The following is a 12,780-nucleotide window of genomic DNA, read 5'->3' as shown; positions in this document are numbered from 1 at the left end:
CAGCAGACTATTGAGGGACCTTTATTATCCATGAATCCACATCGTTCCTGTGCTCTACTGAAAGTGGTCTACTCACAGTAGAACAACATAGGAATGTACACTGCGTATTAGAAACTTTCAGCTGCTTCTTTATAGGGTCAATACCTGAAACCTGAATGCCCATATTTGAAATCCACATTAGGGTAATATCAGCTAAAAAAAAAAAAAAAAAAAAAAAAAAAAAAACAAACGATTAAAAGGTTGGACTGTTTGCTATTTTAGAAGCATTTGGTTGAACACTATTTTGCCTGAACAGTGCTATTTGGAAACGCAATCTATGAGAAAGAATAGGATATATATATATATATTGGAGCTAGATTGATTTGTACAACATGAACCTCTACCAGTGTGCCTTAAGTACCTCAGTTGCAGCTCTCTGATCATTCCTCCCTAAGGGCTAAGCTACTTTAAACATGCAGCCCCTGCTGAGGTTAAGTATATTTTCTGTATAAGTGACCATTTTAGAAACGTATAGAGAGAAAGTAGCTAACTTTAGCCCAGTTCCTAAAACACCACTTGTATCCTTAATTTAGCCTGTAATTTTAGCTTAAGTCTCACCTGTAGTAAAGACATGGACATACTGTACAAAGCCAAATAATTTTGTACAGGTTACAGATTGTTAGGGAAACGATCCTCAGCAGATAGGTTTTCATGCAGAATTCAAAGGAAATATTCTTATTTATTTCTTGGAAAACAGTCTGAGAAATCTGACTGATGTCTACTTACAAGACTACTACATATAGTTAACTAAACAGAAGTAAAATTTGGCATTTATCCTAGGATTAGTGTGAACAGCCATATAACCAAACATTAAGAAAGTTAACTTTAAAATGTTTTTGAAAGGTCTGTTTTCATGACAGATGGCTTTAAGGGCTTATCAGTGCCAAAATAATTATCCCCTCCCCCTTCAATTTTCAAATGCTTAAGAAAGATTTTAGATTAATATTTCTTTGAGGCATCAGTTACATCTAATGAGTAGAAATGTAAACTACAAGATTAGACTATTCTACAATATTATTGTATCCAACATGTTTTTCCTAGGTAACACAAACAGATCAAAAATAGGAAAATGAGACTGCTTAATAGATCAACGTTTACCACGCTTCTCCGCATGATCACTCTTGATTTGACTAGTGCCCTCTGTGGAGTACTGAAATGTATACCTGTGATAAGTTTCCCTCCTTCTCTCACTATTAAGAGAAAGGCCATGTAAATATTAGGTAGGGTTGGGTTTTTTGTTTGTGTAATACGCTTACTAGCAAAGACATTGTAGAACTATGCTTTATTCAAGAAAACCCACACATTCCTGCCTATGGTCATCACAGGTTTTGCTAAGCCATAGTTAACAGCAAATATTGGAACAAAATACAGTGCATCAGATTGAACCAAATCATTTAGATTTTGGATTACAGTGAAAATGTTTAGGGAGAGCTAGTTTCAGAATTTCATATCGCCTTCTACGATATATGTGCAATAAAATTGGCAGATGCAGGAATGAAAGAGTATTGTTTCTAATAAAAGCTGAAGAATTGTGACTTTTGTATGACATTTAAACTCTCAGGATGACAATGCATGCTGTTCTACCTACAAGCAGCATTTTAGTTACAAAAATATCGGTCCAGCCTCTAGTTACTTAGTAGGGAAACAATATCCCCAGTGTAATGGCAACATGCCATTCTCAGTGAAATATTTAGAAAAAACTATTTAACATTTTTTTTTTTTTTTTACATCTCATTGGATTCCAAAGTTGCTATGGCAATATGAAAGTCACTTCTTGACATGTGTATTGCACCAACGATTAATGCAAAAGCACATTTTTCAAGTTGTAATGTAAAAGAGAAGCAAAAATCTAAAATAAAAGACTGTAAATGTTAAAAGGCATTTTAATGCAACCAATCTTGGATAAACAAGTTGCTACATTCATTAAAGTTTAAGCAGTCACCCAAGCTTGCCCAATCTTTCTATTATTTTGAACTTTTCAAGATAAAATAGTCTAAAAGGGAAAGTCCTTAAAACTGAGCTCAGAATTAAGCTGTTTATTATTCACTCCTCCTAAACCGGGAAATATTTTTTAAAAAAAGCTTTGACACTATCCTCACTTCAGTATTGCACTGAGCTGCAATTGCTTTCAGATAGAATTCACAATGTATATGAGAGGGGTGACCAATACTGCGGGATAGCAGACATAACTAGCATTGTGGAGGTAACCCAACGTGCATCAGACCGCTACACAATTTAAATGGTAAAGTATGCACCAGGGTTGATTTTGGTCTTCCCCAAACTAAAAATACTCCTGCTTACCTTTTCCTTCAGGAAAAGGGAATCAAATATATTTCAGCCAATAGATGAAGTTTAAATAAGATTAGCTAATAGCTGTCACATTCAGTGTTACATCCAATACTACGTAAAAATGAAAAAGTAGAAGACAGGAGTATTACTCATGTTTTCGTTTTAATAATGGTTTTAGCCAAAAGTGTAGCTTTGAAAATCTCTAGCTAATTGTGAAAATGTGAAGAAGCTGGGAAGCAACCTCACTTTGAACCACACAGTTTAAAGCTGTGGCTTGGCCTATCTGCTTTCTCCATTACCTTGCCAACATTTAAATAAGAAGGTACCATTTTAAAATAAAAGTCAGCCTTTAAAATTAGGTGGATGATGTACTGTAGTAGCCTAACTTTGATTCAAGGAGAAAGATGAAATGTTTTTATACAGTAAACAAAACACAAAAGTAAACTGAAATCCTTAGAAATCACTGTAAGTGTATAATATTTAGGATTCTCATCAACATTTAAAACTAGTGAAAATAAGATTGCCACCTTACCTTTTTTGGACTGGTGCACCTGGTTTTAAACAGGTTTTCCTCCAGTCTCCCAAGTTTCTGATCCTCTTATTCAGTTTTCTGCTGTACTGCTCTCCTACTTCCATGCTGAATACCGAGTCAGTCCTGCCTTCTGCTTTTCTTGGCAGGAGGCAGAGCAAGATTTTAATTTCAGTAGTCAGAGTGACAGAACAACAAAAGCACAGCAGATAGCAGAGCTTAATTCTTTCCCAAAAAGAAAATACATTTGTCCCACAAAGGTCTGCAAAATCTTGCAAAGGCACCTTTTCCCCCCCCGTTTTTGCCTGAAAGCAAGATGGCAATCTTAATTGAAAAGGGATGATAAAATTTTTAAATAACTTAAAAAATCATTTTTATATAAAGCAGCAAAAACATTTTCCTCTGCAGAAAGAGAAATGTTAACAAAGAAACACACCAATGTAAATGCACTGTTCATAAACTTCTGCTAATTTTAATTTCACAATGAAGTCAAACTTTATTTTATGACTATTCTTTAACCTCATCAGTACTGTCTGAAGAAGATTCTTTGGCATCTTCAGTGTCTTTGTTGCTTTCCTCTTGATTTAGATTTTCATTTTCTGATTTGGTCCCATTAAGTAGAGTTTTTTCACCATTTACAAACCCATTCTCTGTGACTTCTGCATCAATAGCTTCATCAATCTTTAAGTCCCCTTGTTCCTCTGCTTCTTCCTCTAGGTTTCTCAAGACAATTGGGAGTCTAGAGTCTGCCACAGTGTTCTCTAGCAAGGCAATATTGCTCTCTTCATATTTAGGAAGTAGGGCTCCTTCTACCATTTGTCTACTATAGTACTCTCTGTTAGCAGCTGCACTCTTCACTGCTTTCTCCAAAATCTCTTTTTCACCTAAACGCAATTTGATAGCCATTGTCGCATGGAAGGTAAGGTCATGGGTCTCCAAAAAGGATTTATCATCCTGGAGGAAAAGAATGGAAGATTGTTAATAAAATCCATACAACTTTTGTCCTGCAATAACAAAGGCTCCAGATCTTGTAAGCTGATCCACACAGGCAGATTTTTATGCCTCTATGGAGCCCTACTGAAGTCCATGGGAATCCATAAAGGAGCACAGGTCCCCCAACATGGATTAGCTTTCAGAAGCTCAAATCAATAAGTTTTAAGGATAGCTGTAGTGAAAGCAAATAAAAAGTGATACACTTTCTAGATGTGGTCGTCTAGTACAGGAGTGGGCAAACTTTTTGGCCCAAGGGCCACATCTGGGTGAGGAAATTGTATGCAGGGACATGAACGCAGGGTTGAGGCAGGGAATTGGGGTGTGTGAGGGAGTGCGGCGGGGGCTCAGAGCAAGGGGTTGGGGTGCAGGAGGGGTGCAGCAAGGGGTTAAGGGCTCAAGGCAGGGGGCTGGGATGCAGGAGGGAGCTGGGGTGCGGGCTCCGGCCCAGTGCCACTAACCTCAAGTGGCTCCGGGATGGCAGCAGCGTGCAGGGGGTCTAAAATAGGTTCCCTGCCAGCCCTGGCCCCGCGCCGCTCCCAGAAGTGGCAAGCATGTCAGGCAGTGGCTCCTGAGGGTGGTGGGGGGCAGGTGGCTCCGCCGCATGCTGTCCTCACCTGTGGGTACCACCCCTGAAGCTCCCATTGGCTGCGGTTCCCAGCCAATGGAAGCTACAGGGGGCGCTGCATGCAGGCGAGGGCAGTGCATGGCACCCTCTGTCTCCCCTCTCCCCCAGTGGCCACAGGGACGTGGTGCTAGCTGCTTCCGGGAGTGGCGTGGGGCCAGGGTAGGCAGGAAGCCTGCCTTAGCCCCACTGAGCCATGGGGCTGGCAATCCCGCGGGCCAGATTGAAAGCCCAGATCAAGCCCACGGGGCGTAATTTGCCCTCCCCTAGTCTAGTAGATAATTTAGAAAATATAAAAACATACCAAGTTAAAACTGATTCCACATTTTACTAGTGGAAAAACAAGGCGCAACAATTTACAGAATCATTAAAACAATTTAAAACAGATTGCCAAAATCTTACATACTTTTTTCCCTTTGGCTATTCCAAATAAATTGTAATTTAAAAAACAAGTGAAAAATGAATGGTCACATAGTGAAGATAAACTCAATTAAAGTAAGATTTGTTTTTTTGGGGGGGGAGAGGGGCAAGGAAATGAAGTTTTGTTTTGCTAGAATTACCATGCAAAAACCTCAATATTGTATAGAATTACAGGTTCTTGGCAGCTTTACCTCTACAGTGGTTTTGTAGGTTTTCAAAAGAAGGGATGCTCTGGCTTCAAGGAACGTCCAAAGTTTAACCTCATTGTCCCAGCTAACTGGAAACTCAGAGTTGCCCAGAGTGAAGATTTTGTCAATTGCGTGCTCTCCTATTAAGTGTTCTTTCAGCTCTTCTGTAATAATTATGAAGAACAATATGTTAAAAACAATCTCACTGTTCACTATGATAGTTGACAAAACTTAGAAAGCTTCATTTTCAATAACATGATTTTATATTGCTTGAGAAAAAAAATCTTCTCCCCTTAAAAGAAATGATCCAACAATCTGGCTATTTCTAGTACTCCCCTCAAGGTAGCATCTGGAAATCTTGAGGTTAGCAGAAAAAGGAACCTTCAGCTCCATTCTTAAATAACGTTGTGAACATTTTGGCTTAAAATACACATCATAACTCTTACGTTGTATGCCAATTACAGCTACAACGTCACATATAATCCTTGATGGTGATAAACAGAACAAGGGGGTGATATTTTAGAGTTGGGTGTACTTATATAATATCTCCCTGAAATGTTTATTTTCTTGGATAAATAGCAATAGAGTTCTTTTTCTACTGTTAAAGGCTATTTCTTTCAGTAAAAAAAACTGAATACTGTTGGTCAAAAGACATCCATCAAATCTGCCTCATAGAGAAAATGTCAAGTGGTTTGTGACAGCATTACACAAATTTCATTAATTTTAACTGTTTAATTACCAAAACTCTCTCCTGCAAAGCAGTATATCACAAACTTCAAATTAAACATTACAAAAGTTGGTATTAGCATTTTATACAATAGATTTCAGTGACGTATGCAAGTTTCATTTGTTGATGAAAGAGTTACTAAGGCAAGGGACTTCTCACCAACGGATCAATGATTCATGTCATACTGCTCCTCACTGAACTGTTTAAATACAGACAATAATTGCAGTTTTCATGCTGAGTGTCTAGGACACATACTGCAATTGCACACCAGTACATTTCATGATAATATAGCAAATGCACTTTAGGTATATTTCCTAGAAGAGAAAATTCACCAATCCCTTCCACATCCCTCAAGAATTATGATTATGTAATCATTATGATATCTCTTTGAAATCAAAAGTTCAGTCCCAAAGTCCACATTAGTTTAGAATTCTAAATGAAGCACAAACATATATACCAATAGTATACCACAAACTTTCAGCATATGAAGCAACAGCTCTTCATAGATTAGAATGTACACACACGCGAACCACCTCTGTGATCTTTCTCCATAAAGCCATATATATCAAAACAATTTATAGTCCCAAAATATATAACACAAAAAAGACGGTTACTCACCGTTGTAACTGTTGTTCTTCGAGATGTGTTGCTCATATCCATTCCATTAGGTGTGCGCGCGCCGCGTGCACGATCGTCGGAAGATTTTCTACCCTAGCAACACCGGCGGGTCGGCTGTGGAGCCCCCTAGAGTGGCGCCTTCATGGCGCTGAATATATACCCCAGCCGACCCGGCGCCCCCTCAGTTCCTTCTTGCCGGCTACTCCGACAGTGGGGTCGGGGGGCGGGTTTGGAATGGATATGAGCAACACATCTCGAAGAACAACAGTTACAACGGTGAGTAACCGTCTTTTCTTCTTCGAGTGCTTGCTCATATCCATTCCATTAGGTGACTCCCAAGCCCAACTTAGGTGGTGGGGTCGGAGTGAGACATTGCTGTGTGCAAAACCGCTGATCCGAAGGCAGCATCGTCCCTGGACTGCTGCACTAGTGCATAGTGAGCTGTAAACGTGTGGACTGATGACCAAACCGCCGCTCTACAAATGTCCTGGATCGGAACATGTGCCAGGAAAGCAGTCGAGGAGGCTTGGGCCCTCGTGGAGTGAGCGGTGAGGTGCGGTGCTGAGACACCTGCCAGGTCATAGCAAGTCCGGATGCAAGACGTAATCCAGGAGGATAGGCGTTGTGAGGAGACCGGTGAGCCTTTCATTCGGTCGGCCACTGCAACGAAGAGTTGCGTCGTCTTTCTAAAGTGCTTTGTGCGGTCAATATAGAAGGCCAGGGCCCTTCTTACGTCCAGGGAATGCAAACGTTGATCCTGGCGAGTGGCATGTGGTTTGGGATAAAAGACCGGGAGAAATATGTCCTGGTTGATATGAAATGGAGAAACCACCTTAGGGAGAAAGGCAGGATGTGGACGAAGCTGCACTTTATCCTTATGGAAAACTGTATAAGGGGGCTCGGATGTAAGTGCCCTGAGTTCAGAAACTCGCCTTGCTGAGGTGATGGCTACGAGGAAGGCTGTCTTCCAGGACAGGTACAAAAGTGAACAGGTGGCTAGTGGTTCGAATGGAGGACCTGTGAGTTTGGAGAGGACCAGATTAAGGTCCCACGTCGGGACGGGCTGACGCTGTTGTGGGTACGTCCGGTCTAAGCCCTTGAGGAATCTAACGACCATCGGGTTAGAGAATACCGAGGACGCGAGTTCCCCGGGGTGAAAGGCTGATATAGCAGCCAGGTGAACTCTGATTGAAGATATCGCCAACCCTTGCAGTTTTAGGGAGAGGAGATATTCCAATATGAGAGGAATGGGTGCCTGCAACGGGGACGTGGCTCGTTGTTCGCACCAACAGGAGAACCGCTTCCACTTGGCCAGGTACGTGGTGCGTGTTGAGGGCTTCCTACTGCTCAGCAGAATCTGTTGGACAGAGTGCGAGCATTGCTGCTCTGCCTGGGTGAACCATGGAGCAGCCACGCCGTGAGGTGGAGTGATTGCAGGTCGGGGTGACGCAGCCGACCGTGGTCCTGAGATATGAGATCCGGACATAATGGAAGCGGGATCGGTGTCTGAACCGAGAGTTCCAACAGTGTGGTGTACCAATGTTGTCTCGGCCACGCTGGAGCGATCAGAATTACCTGTGCCTGGTCTCTGCGCAATTTGAGCAGTACCTTGTGGACCAGAGGAAACGGAGGGAAGGCATAAAACAGGTGGTCTTTCCAGGGAAGGAGAAACGCATCCGAGAGGGAGCCCGGAGCTCGACCTTGTAGGGAGCAGAACACGTGGCACTTTCTGTTGTCTCGAGATGCAAACAGGTCTATCTGGGGAAACCCCCACCTCTGGAAGATGGAATGTATGATGTCCGGACGGATAGACCACTCGTGCGTCTGGAAGGACCTGCTGAGTCGGTCCGCTAGAGTGTTCTGGACTCCAGGGAGGAACGATGCCGTGAGATGGATTGAGTGGGCGATGCAGAAGTCCCACAGGCGAATGGCCTCTTGGCATAGAATTGACGAACGTGCTCCTCCTTGCTTGTTGATGTAAAACATGGCCGTGGTGTTGTCGATGAGAACTAACACACAGCGGCCACGTAGGAGATTGAGGAATGCCTGGCACGCCAGGCGCACCGCCATCAGTTCCCGAACATTGATGTGCAGGGCTAACTGGGATGCAGTCCACAGGCCTTGGGTATGGTGTTCGTTGAGATGGGCGCCCCAACCCAGAGATGACGCGTCTGTGACCAGGTGCAGAGAGGGTTGTGGGGCGTGAAATGGCATCCCCTCGCAGACCACATTGTGATCTAGCCACCAGGTGAGGGAGGCCAGGATCGAGTTCGGGACCGTGACCACCATGTTCAGGGTGTCCCGATGTGGACGGTATATTGATGACACCCAGGTTTGAAGTGGGCGAAGCCGAAGTCTGGCATGCCTGGTTACGTGCGTGCATGAAGCCATGTGACCCAGCAGGGTAAGGCACGACCTCACCGTGGTAGTTGGGAAGGCCTTGAGCCCTTGAATGAGGTTCGTGATGGTGCCAAAGCGGTTGTCTGGCAGGATGGCTTGTGCACGTCTGGAGTCTAGAACTGCGCCGATGAATTCTATTCTCTGGGTAGGTTCTAGAGTGGATTTGTCTTTGTTGAGTAGGATGCCCAACTCGTTGAATGTGTGCACTATTCTGTGGACGTGAGCTTGAACTTGCTCCTTGGTGCGACCGCGCACCAGCCAGTCGTCTAGGTACGGGAACACCTGTATCCCTTGCCGACGAAGGTACGCTGCCACGACAGCCATACATTTCGTGAACACTCTTGGGGCCGAGGATAGGCCGAAGGGAAGGACTGCAAATTGGTAGTGCACCGTGTTTACCACGAATCGCAGGAAGCGTCTGTGAGGTGGGTAAATTGAGATGTGAAAGTATGCGTCTTTCATGTCGAGGGCGGCGAACCAGTCTCCAGGATCGAGGGAAGGGATAATGGCCCCCAAAGAGACCATGCGGAACTTCAACTTTACTACGAATTTGTTGAGTCCGCGCAAGTCCAAGATGGGCCGTAGACCTCCTTTGGACTTGGGGATCAGGAAATAACGGGAGTAAAATCCCCTGCCCTTTAACTCTATCGGAACCTCCTCTATGGCCCCCATGGCCAGGAGCGTAGAGACCTCCTGTATAAGAAGTTGCTCGTGAGAAGGGTCCCTGAAGAGGGACGGGGAGGGGGGGTGGGAGGGGGGGATAGAAGAAAACTGGATAGCGTATCCCTCTTCCACCGTGCGGAGGACCCAACGGTCCGAAGTTATAAGGGACCAAGCATGGTGGAAGTGGGAGAGACGATCCCGAAAGGAGGGGGCTGAATCCTGGGGGATGACTGGTGCACCGTCCTCGACCGCACCTTCAAAAGTTTTGTCTGGGGCCTGAAGGTGGTCTAGGTGGCCCCTGGTTCTGGCCGGGTTGAGGGCCAGTCCACCGTCTCCTACCACCTCGCCCTCGCCTCCGGACCGAGTCTTGTCTCTGACGAGGCGGGGGGGGTAGAAGCGCTGAGGCTGCGGCCTAAATGGTCTGCGCTGAGGGCCCACAACATGCATCCCCAGGGAGCGCATGATTGTTCTCGAGTCCTTGAGGCTCTGCAGGCGAGAGTCCGTCTTGTCTGAGAACAAACCATGTCCCTCAAAGGGCAAATCTTGTAGGGTTTGCTGCAGCTCCGGAGGCAAACCCGAAACTTGAAGCCAGGAGATCCTCCGCATAGCGATACCCGAAGCCATGGTCCTCGCAGCCGAGTCTGCTATGTCCAAGGAGGCCTGCAAGGAGGTTCGAGCCACCTTCTTACCCTCCTCTACCATGGCTCCAAACTCTTCCCTGGACTCCTGGGGAATCAACTCCTTAAACTTCCCCATGGAGTTCCAGGAGTTAAAATTGTAGCGGCTCAGCAGTGCCTGTTGGTTTGCCGCTCTAAGTTGCAGCCCTCCGGCTGAATAAACCTTACGGCCAAACAAATCGAGCCGTTTGGCCTCTTTTGATTTTGGCGCTGCAGCCTGCTGGCCGTGGCGCTCTCGTGCGTTCACTGATGCCACCACCAGTGAACACGGTTGTGGGTGGGTATACAAGTACCCGTAGTCCTTCGACGGGACAAAGTATTTCCGTTCCACCCCTCTCGCTGTGGGTGGGATAGAGGCAGGAGTTTGCCATATCGTATCCGCATTGTTTTGTATCGTGCGGATCAGGGGTAACGCTACCCTCGATGGGGCATCCGCTCCGAGGATATTCACTATCGGGTCGTGCACCTCCACTACCTCCTCCGCCTGCAGGTCCATATTACGGGCCATCCTGCGCAGAAGATCCTGGTGAGCCCGAAGATCTATTGGAGGTGGGCCCGTGCACGATGTGCCCGCCACTGCCTCGTCCGGCGAAGAAGAGGAAGATGCCTCCGGTGGAACGGGATCCAAGGGCTGGTCCTGGTCTTCCTGTTCCTGGGCCGGAGCGTCACCTGCGCCTGGGTCCAGGGCGTCAGGCGGTACGGACACGGAAGCCTCCATGTCCCCTGGCGGAGGCCGAGAGATTGTGGACTCCGGGGCCCTTCTAACGGAATGACCCGAGCGAGAGGTCGAGGGTATTGGAGCCCCTTGCTCCTGATGGTACGCCCACGGGGTCCAGAATGACCAATGAGATGGGTCATGAGAATGGTCCTCTGCCATCTCCCGCCAATGGCCCAAGTCCTGTTCCTCGGCTTGCCCTTGAGGGGGATATGCCGATCTCGAGAGGTCCTCCGATGAGTGGGATACCGATCTCGATGGCCACGGCGGTGCCGAGAGCGTCGAGGCGATTCCCGCGGTCTGCGGTGCCGCACGGTGCCGGTCCGGAGATCTATCTCTACGCGGTGCCGGCGATCGGTGCCGGGACCGCGATCGGTGCCGATGACCTCGTCGGTGCCGGGAGTCAGATCTGGACCTCGACGAGGACCTGGAGTATGCCCGGTGCCGGGAGCGGCCTCTCGACGTCGAGCGTCGGCCATAGCGGTGCCGAGAACTACGTCTCGACGTCGATCGGTGCCGACGATCATAGCGGCGCCGAGACGTAGAGCGTTGTCTCGAAGAAGATCTTGGCCGCGAGTACGACCGGTGCCGAGGCGATATTCGGTGCCGGGACTGCGAGCGGCGTGGGGACCTGCTTCGGGACCTGGATCGGTGCCGAGGTTCCAGCCCTTGTGATGGAGGGCGGATTAGTGCAGGTTTCCCTCTCGACTGGACCGGGCGAGTTAACGGTGCCGTCGGTGCCGGTGGTTGAGGCGGTGCCGGCTCCGTGAGAGCTATTAAGTCTCTCGCCGCCGTGAAGGTCTCTGGAGTCGACGGGAGGCATTGTATCACCGCCGGCCTCGGTGGAGACGCTATCTGCACCGGACTCGACGGCCTCGGTGCCGGAGTCGACGGTGCTGGAGGCACCTGTTTCCGGTGCTCCACCGGCGGACGCGGCTCTACCCCCGGCACTGGGGGAGCCGGCGTCTTCGGCGCGGAGGTCCCCGTCTTATGGGCTTTTTTATGCCCCGGGGATAATGACCGGCGTCGAGGCACTTGCTGCGCTTGCGGTGCCGACGAGGTCCTGTGCCGGGGCGGCTTGTCCGACACCACTCGCGTGGTCGTCGTGGCCGGTGCCGCTGGAGCACTGCGCACCGAGGCGCTGGGTGCCGGGGCCTGACTTGTAGATGGAGCGTCTGGACTAAGTGCCGCTTCCATCAAGAGTTGCCGGAGCCGAAAGTCCCGCTCCTTCTTGGTCCTGGGTCTGAAGGCCTTACAGATCTTGCACTTATCTGTTTGATGGGACTCTCCCAGGCACTTCAGACAGGAGTCGTGCGGGTCGCTCGTGGGCATAGGTTTAGCGCAGGAGGCGCACTGCTTGAAGCCGGGAGCTTTGGGCATGAGCCCGAGCCCGCGGCCGGGGGAGAAAGGGGGAGACGACCCCCTTAGTCCCCTGGACTATTATAACAACTAAAACAACTTGAAACTACTAACTATTTAACTACAACTTTAGAACTATAACTATAACTACAACTATGAACAAGAACAAAGCTAGGGAGAGTGGAGGACAGCTATGCCGCGCTCCACAGTTCCAACGACCGTCAGGGGCGGTAAGAAGGAACTGAGGGGGCGCCGGGTCGGCTGGGGTATATATTCAGCGCCATGAAGGCGCCACTCTAGGGGGCTCCACAGCCGACCCGCCGGTGTTGCTAGGGTAGAAAATCTTCCGACGATCGTGCACGCGGCGCGCGCACACCTAATGGAATGGATATGAGCAAGCACTCGAAGAAGAACTTGCAGTCTTTGGCAATATAAACTAGTTAAAAATCTCATGTGTCATGAGAACACAGGTAATAATGCAGATGTATATGTATAGTTTATGAAGTATCAGTTTAACTGTACAAAGGTTAACACCTCTGAC

General features: G+C 47.6%; 1 protein-coding gene across 1 annotated transcript in view; it reads right to left on the bottom strand.

Moving 5' to 3' along the window:
• Nucleotides 1–1,302: 1,302 nt before the first annotated feature.
• Nucleotides 1,303–12,780, bottom strand: part of SETD3 (SET domain containing 3, actin histidine methyltransferase) — a 74,351-nt gene continuing 62,873 nt past the window's right edge. Inside the window, exons 12-13 of the mRNA XM_034767994.1 lie at nt 5,084–5,244; nt 1,303–3,811 (exon numbers count right to left, since the gene is read on the bottom strand). Coding sequence (XP_034623885.1) covers nt 3,365–3,811; nt 5,084–5,244 — 608 coding nt within the window. The 3' untranslated portion in view covers nt 1,303–3,364. The remainder of the gene's footprint in view (nt 3,812–5,083; nt 5,245–12,780) is intronic.

The sequence above is a fragment of the Trachemys scripta genome, chromosome 4 (assembly GCF_013100865.1).
Source record: "Trachemys scripta elegans isolate TJP31775 chromosome 4, CAS_Tse_1.0, whole genome shotgun sequence".
Lineage (NCBI taxonomy): Eukaryota > Metazoa > Chordata > Testudines > Emydidae > Trachemys > Trachemys scripta.
The sequence above is the reverse complement of the archived record's forward strand: the minus strand, read 5'-3'. Positions and strand labels throughout refer to the sequence as shown.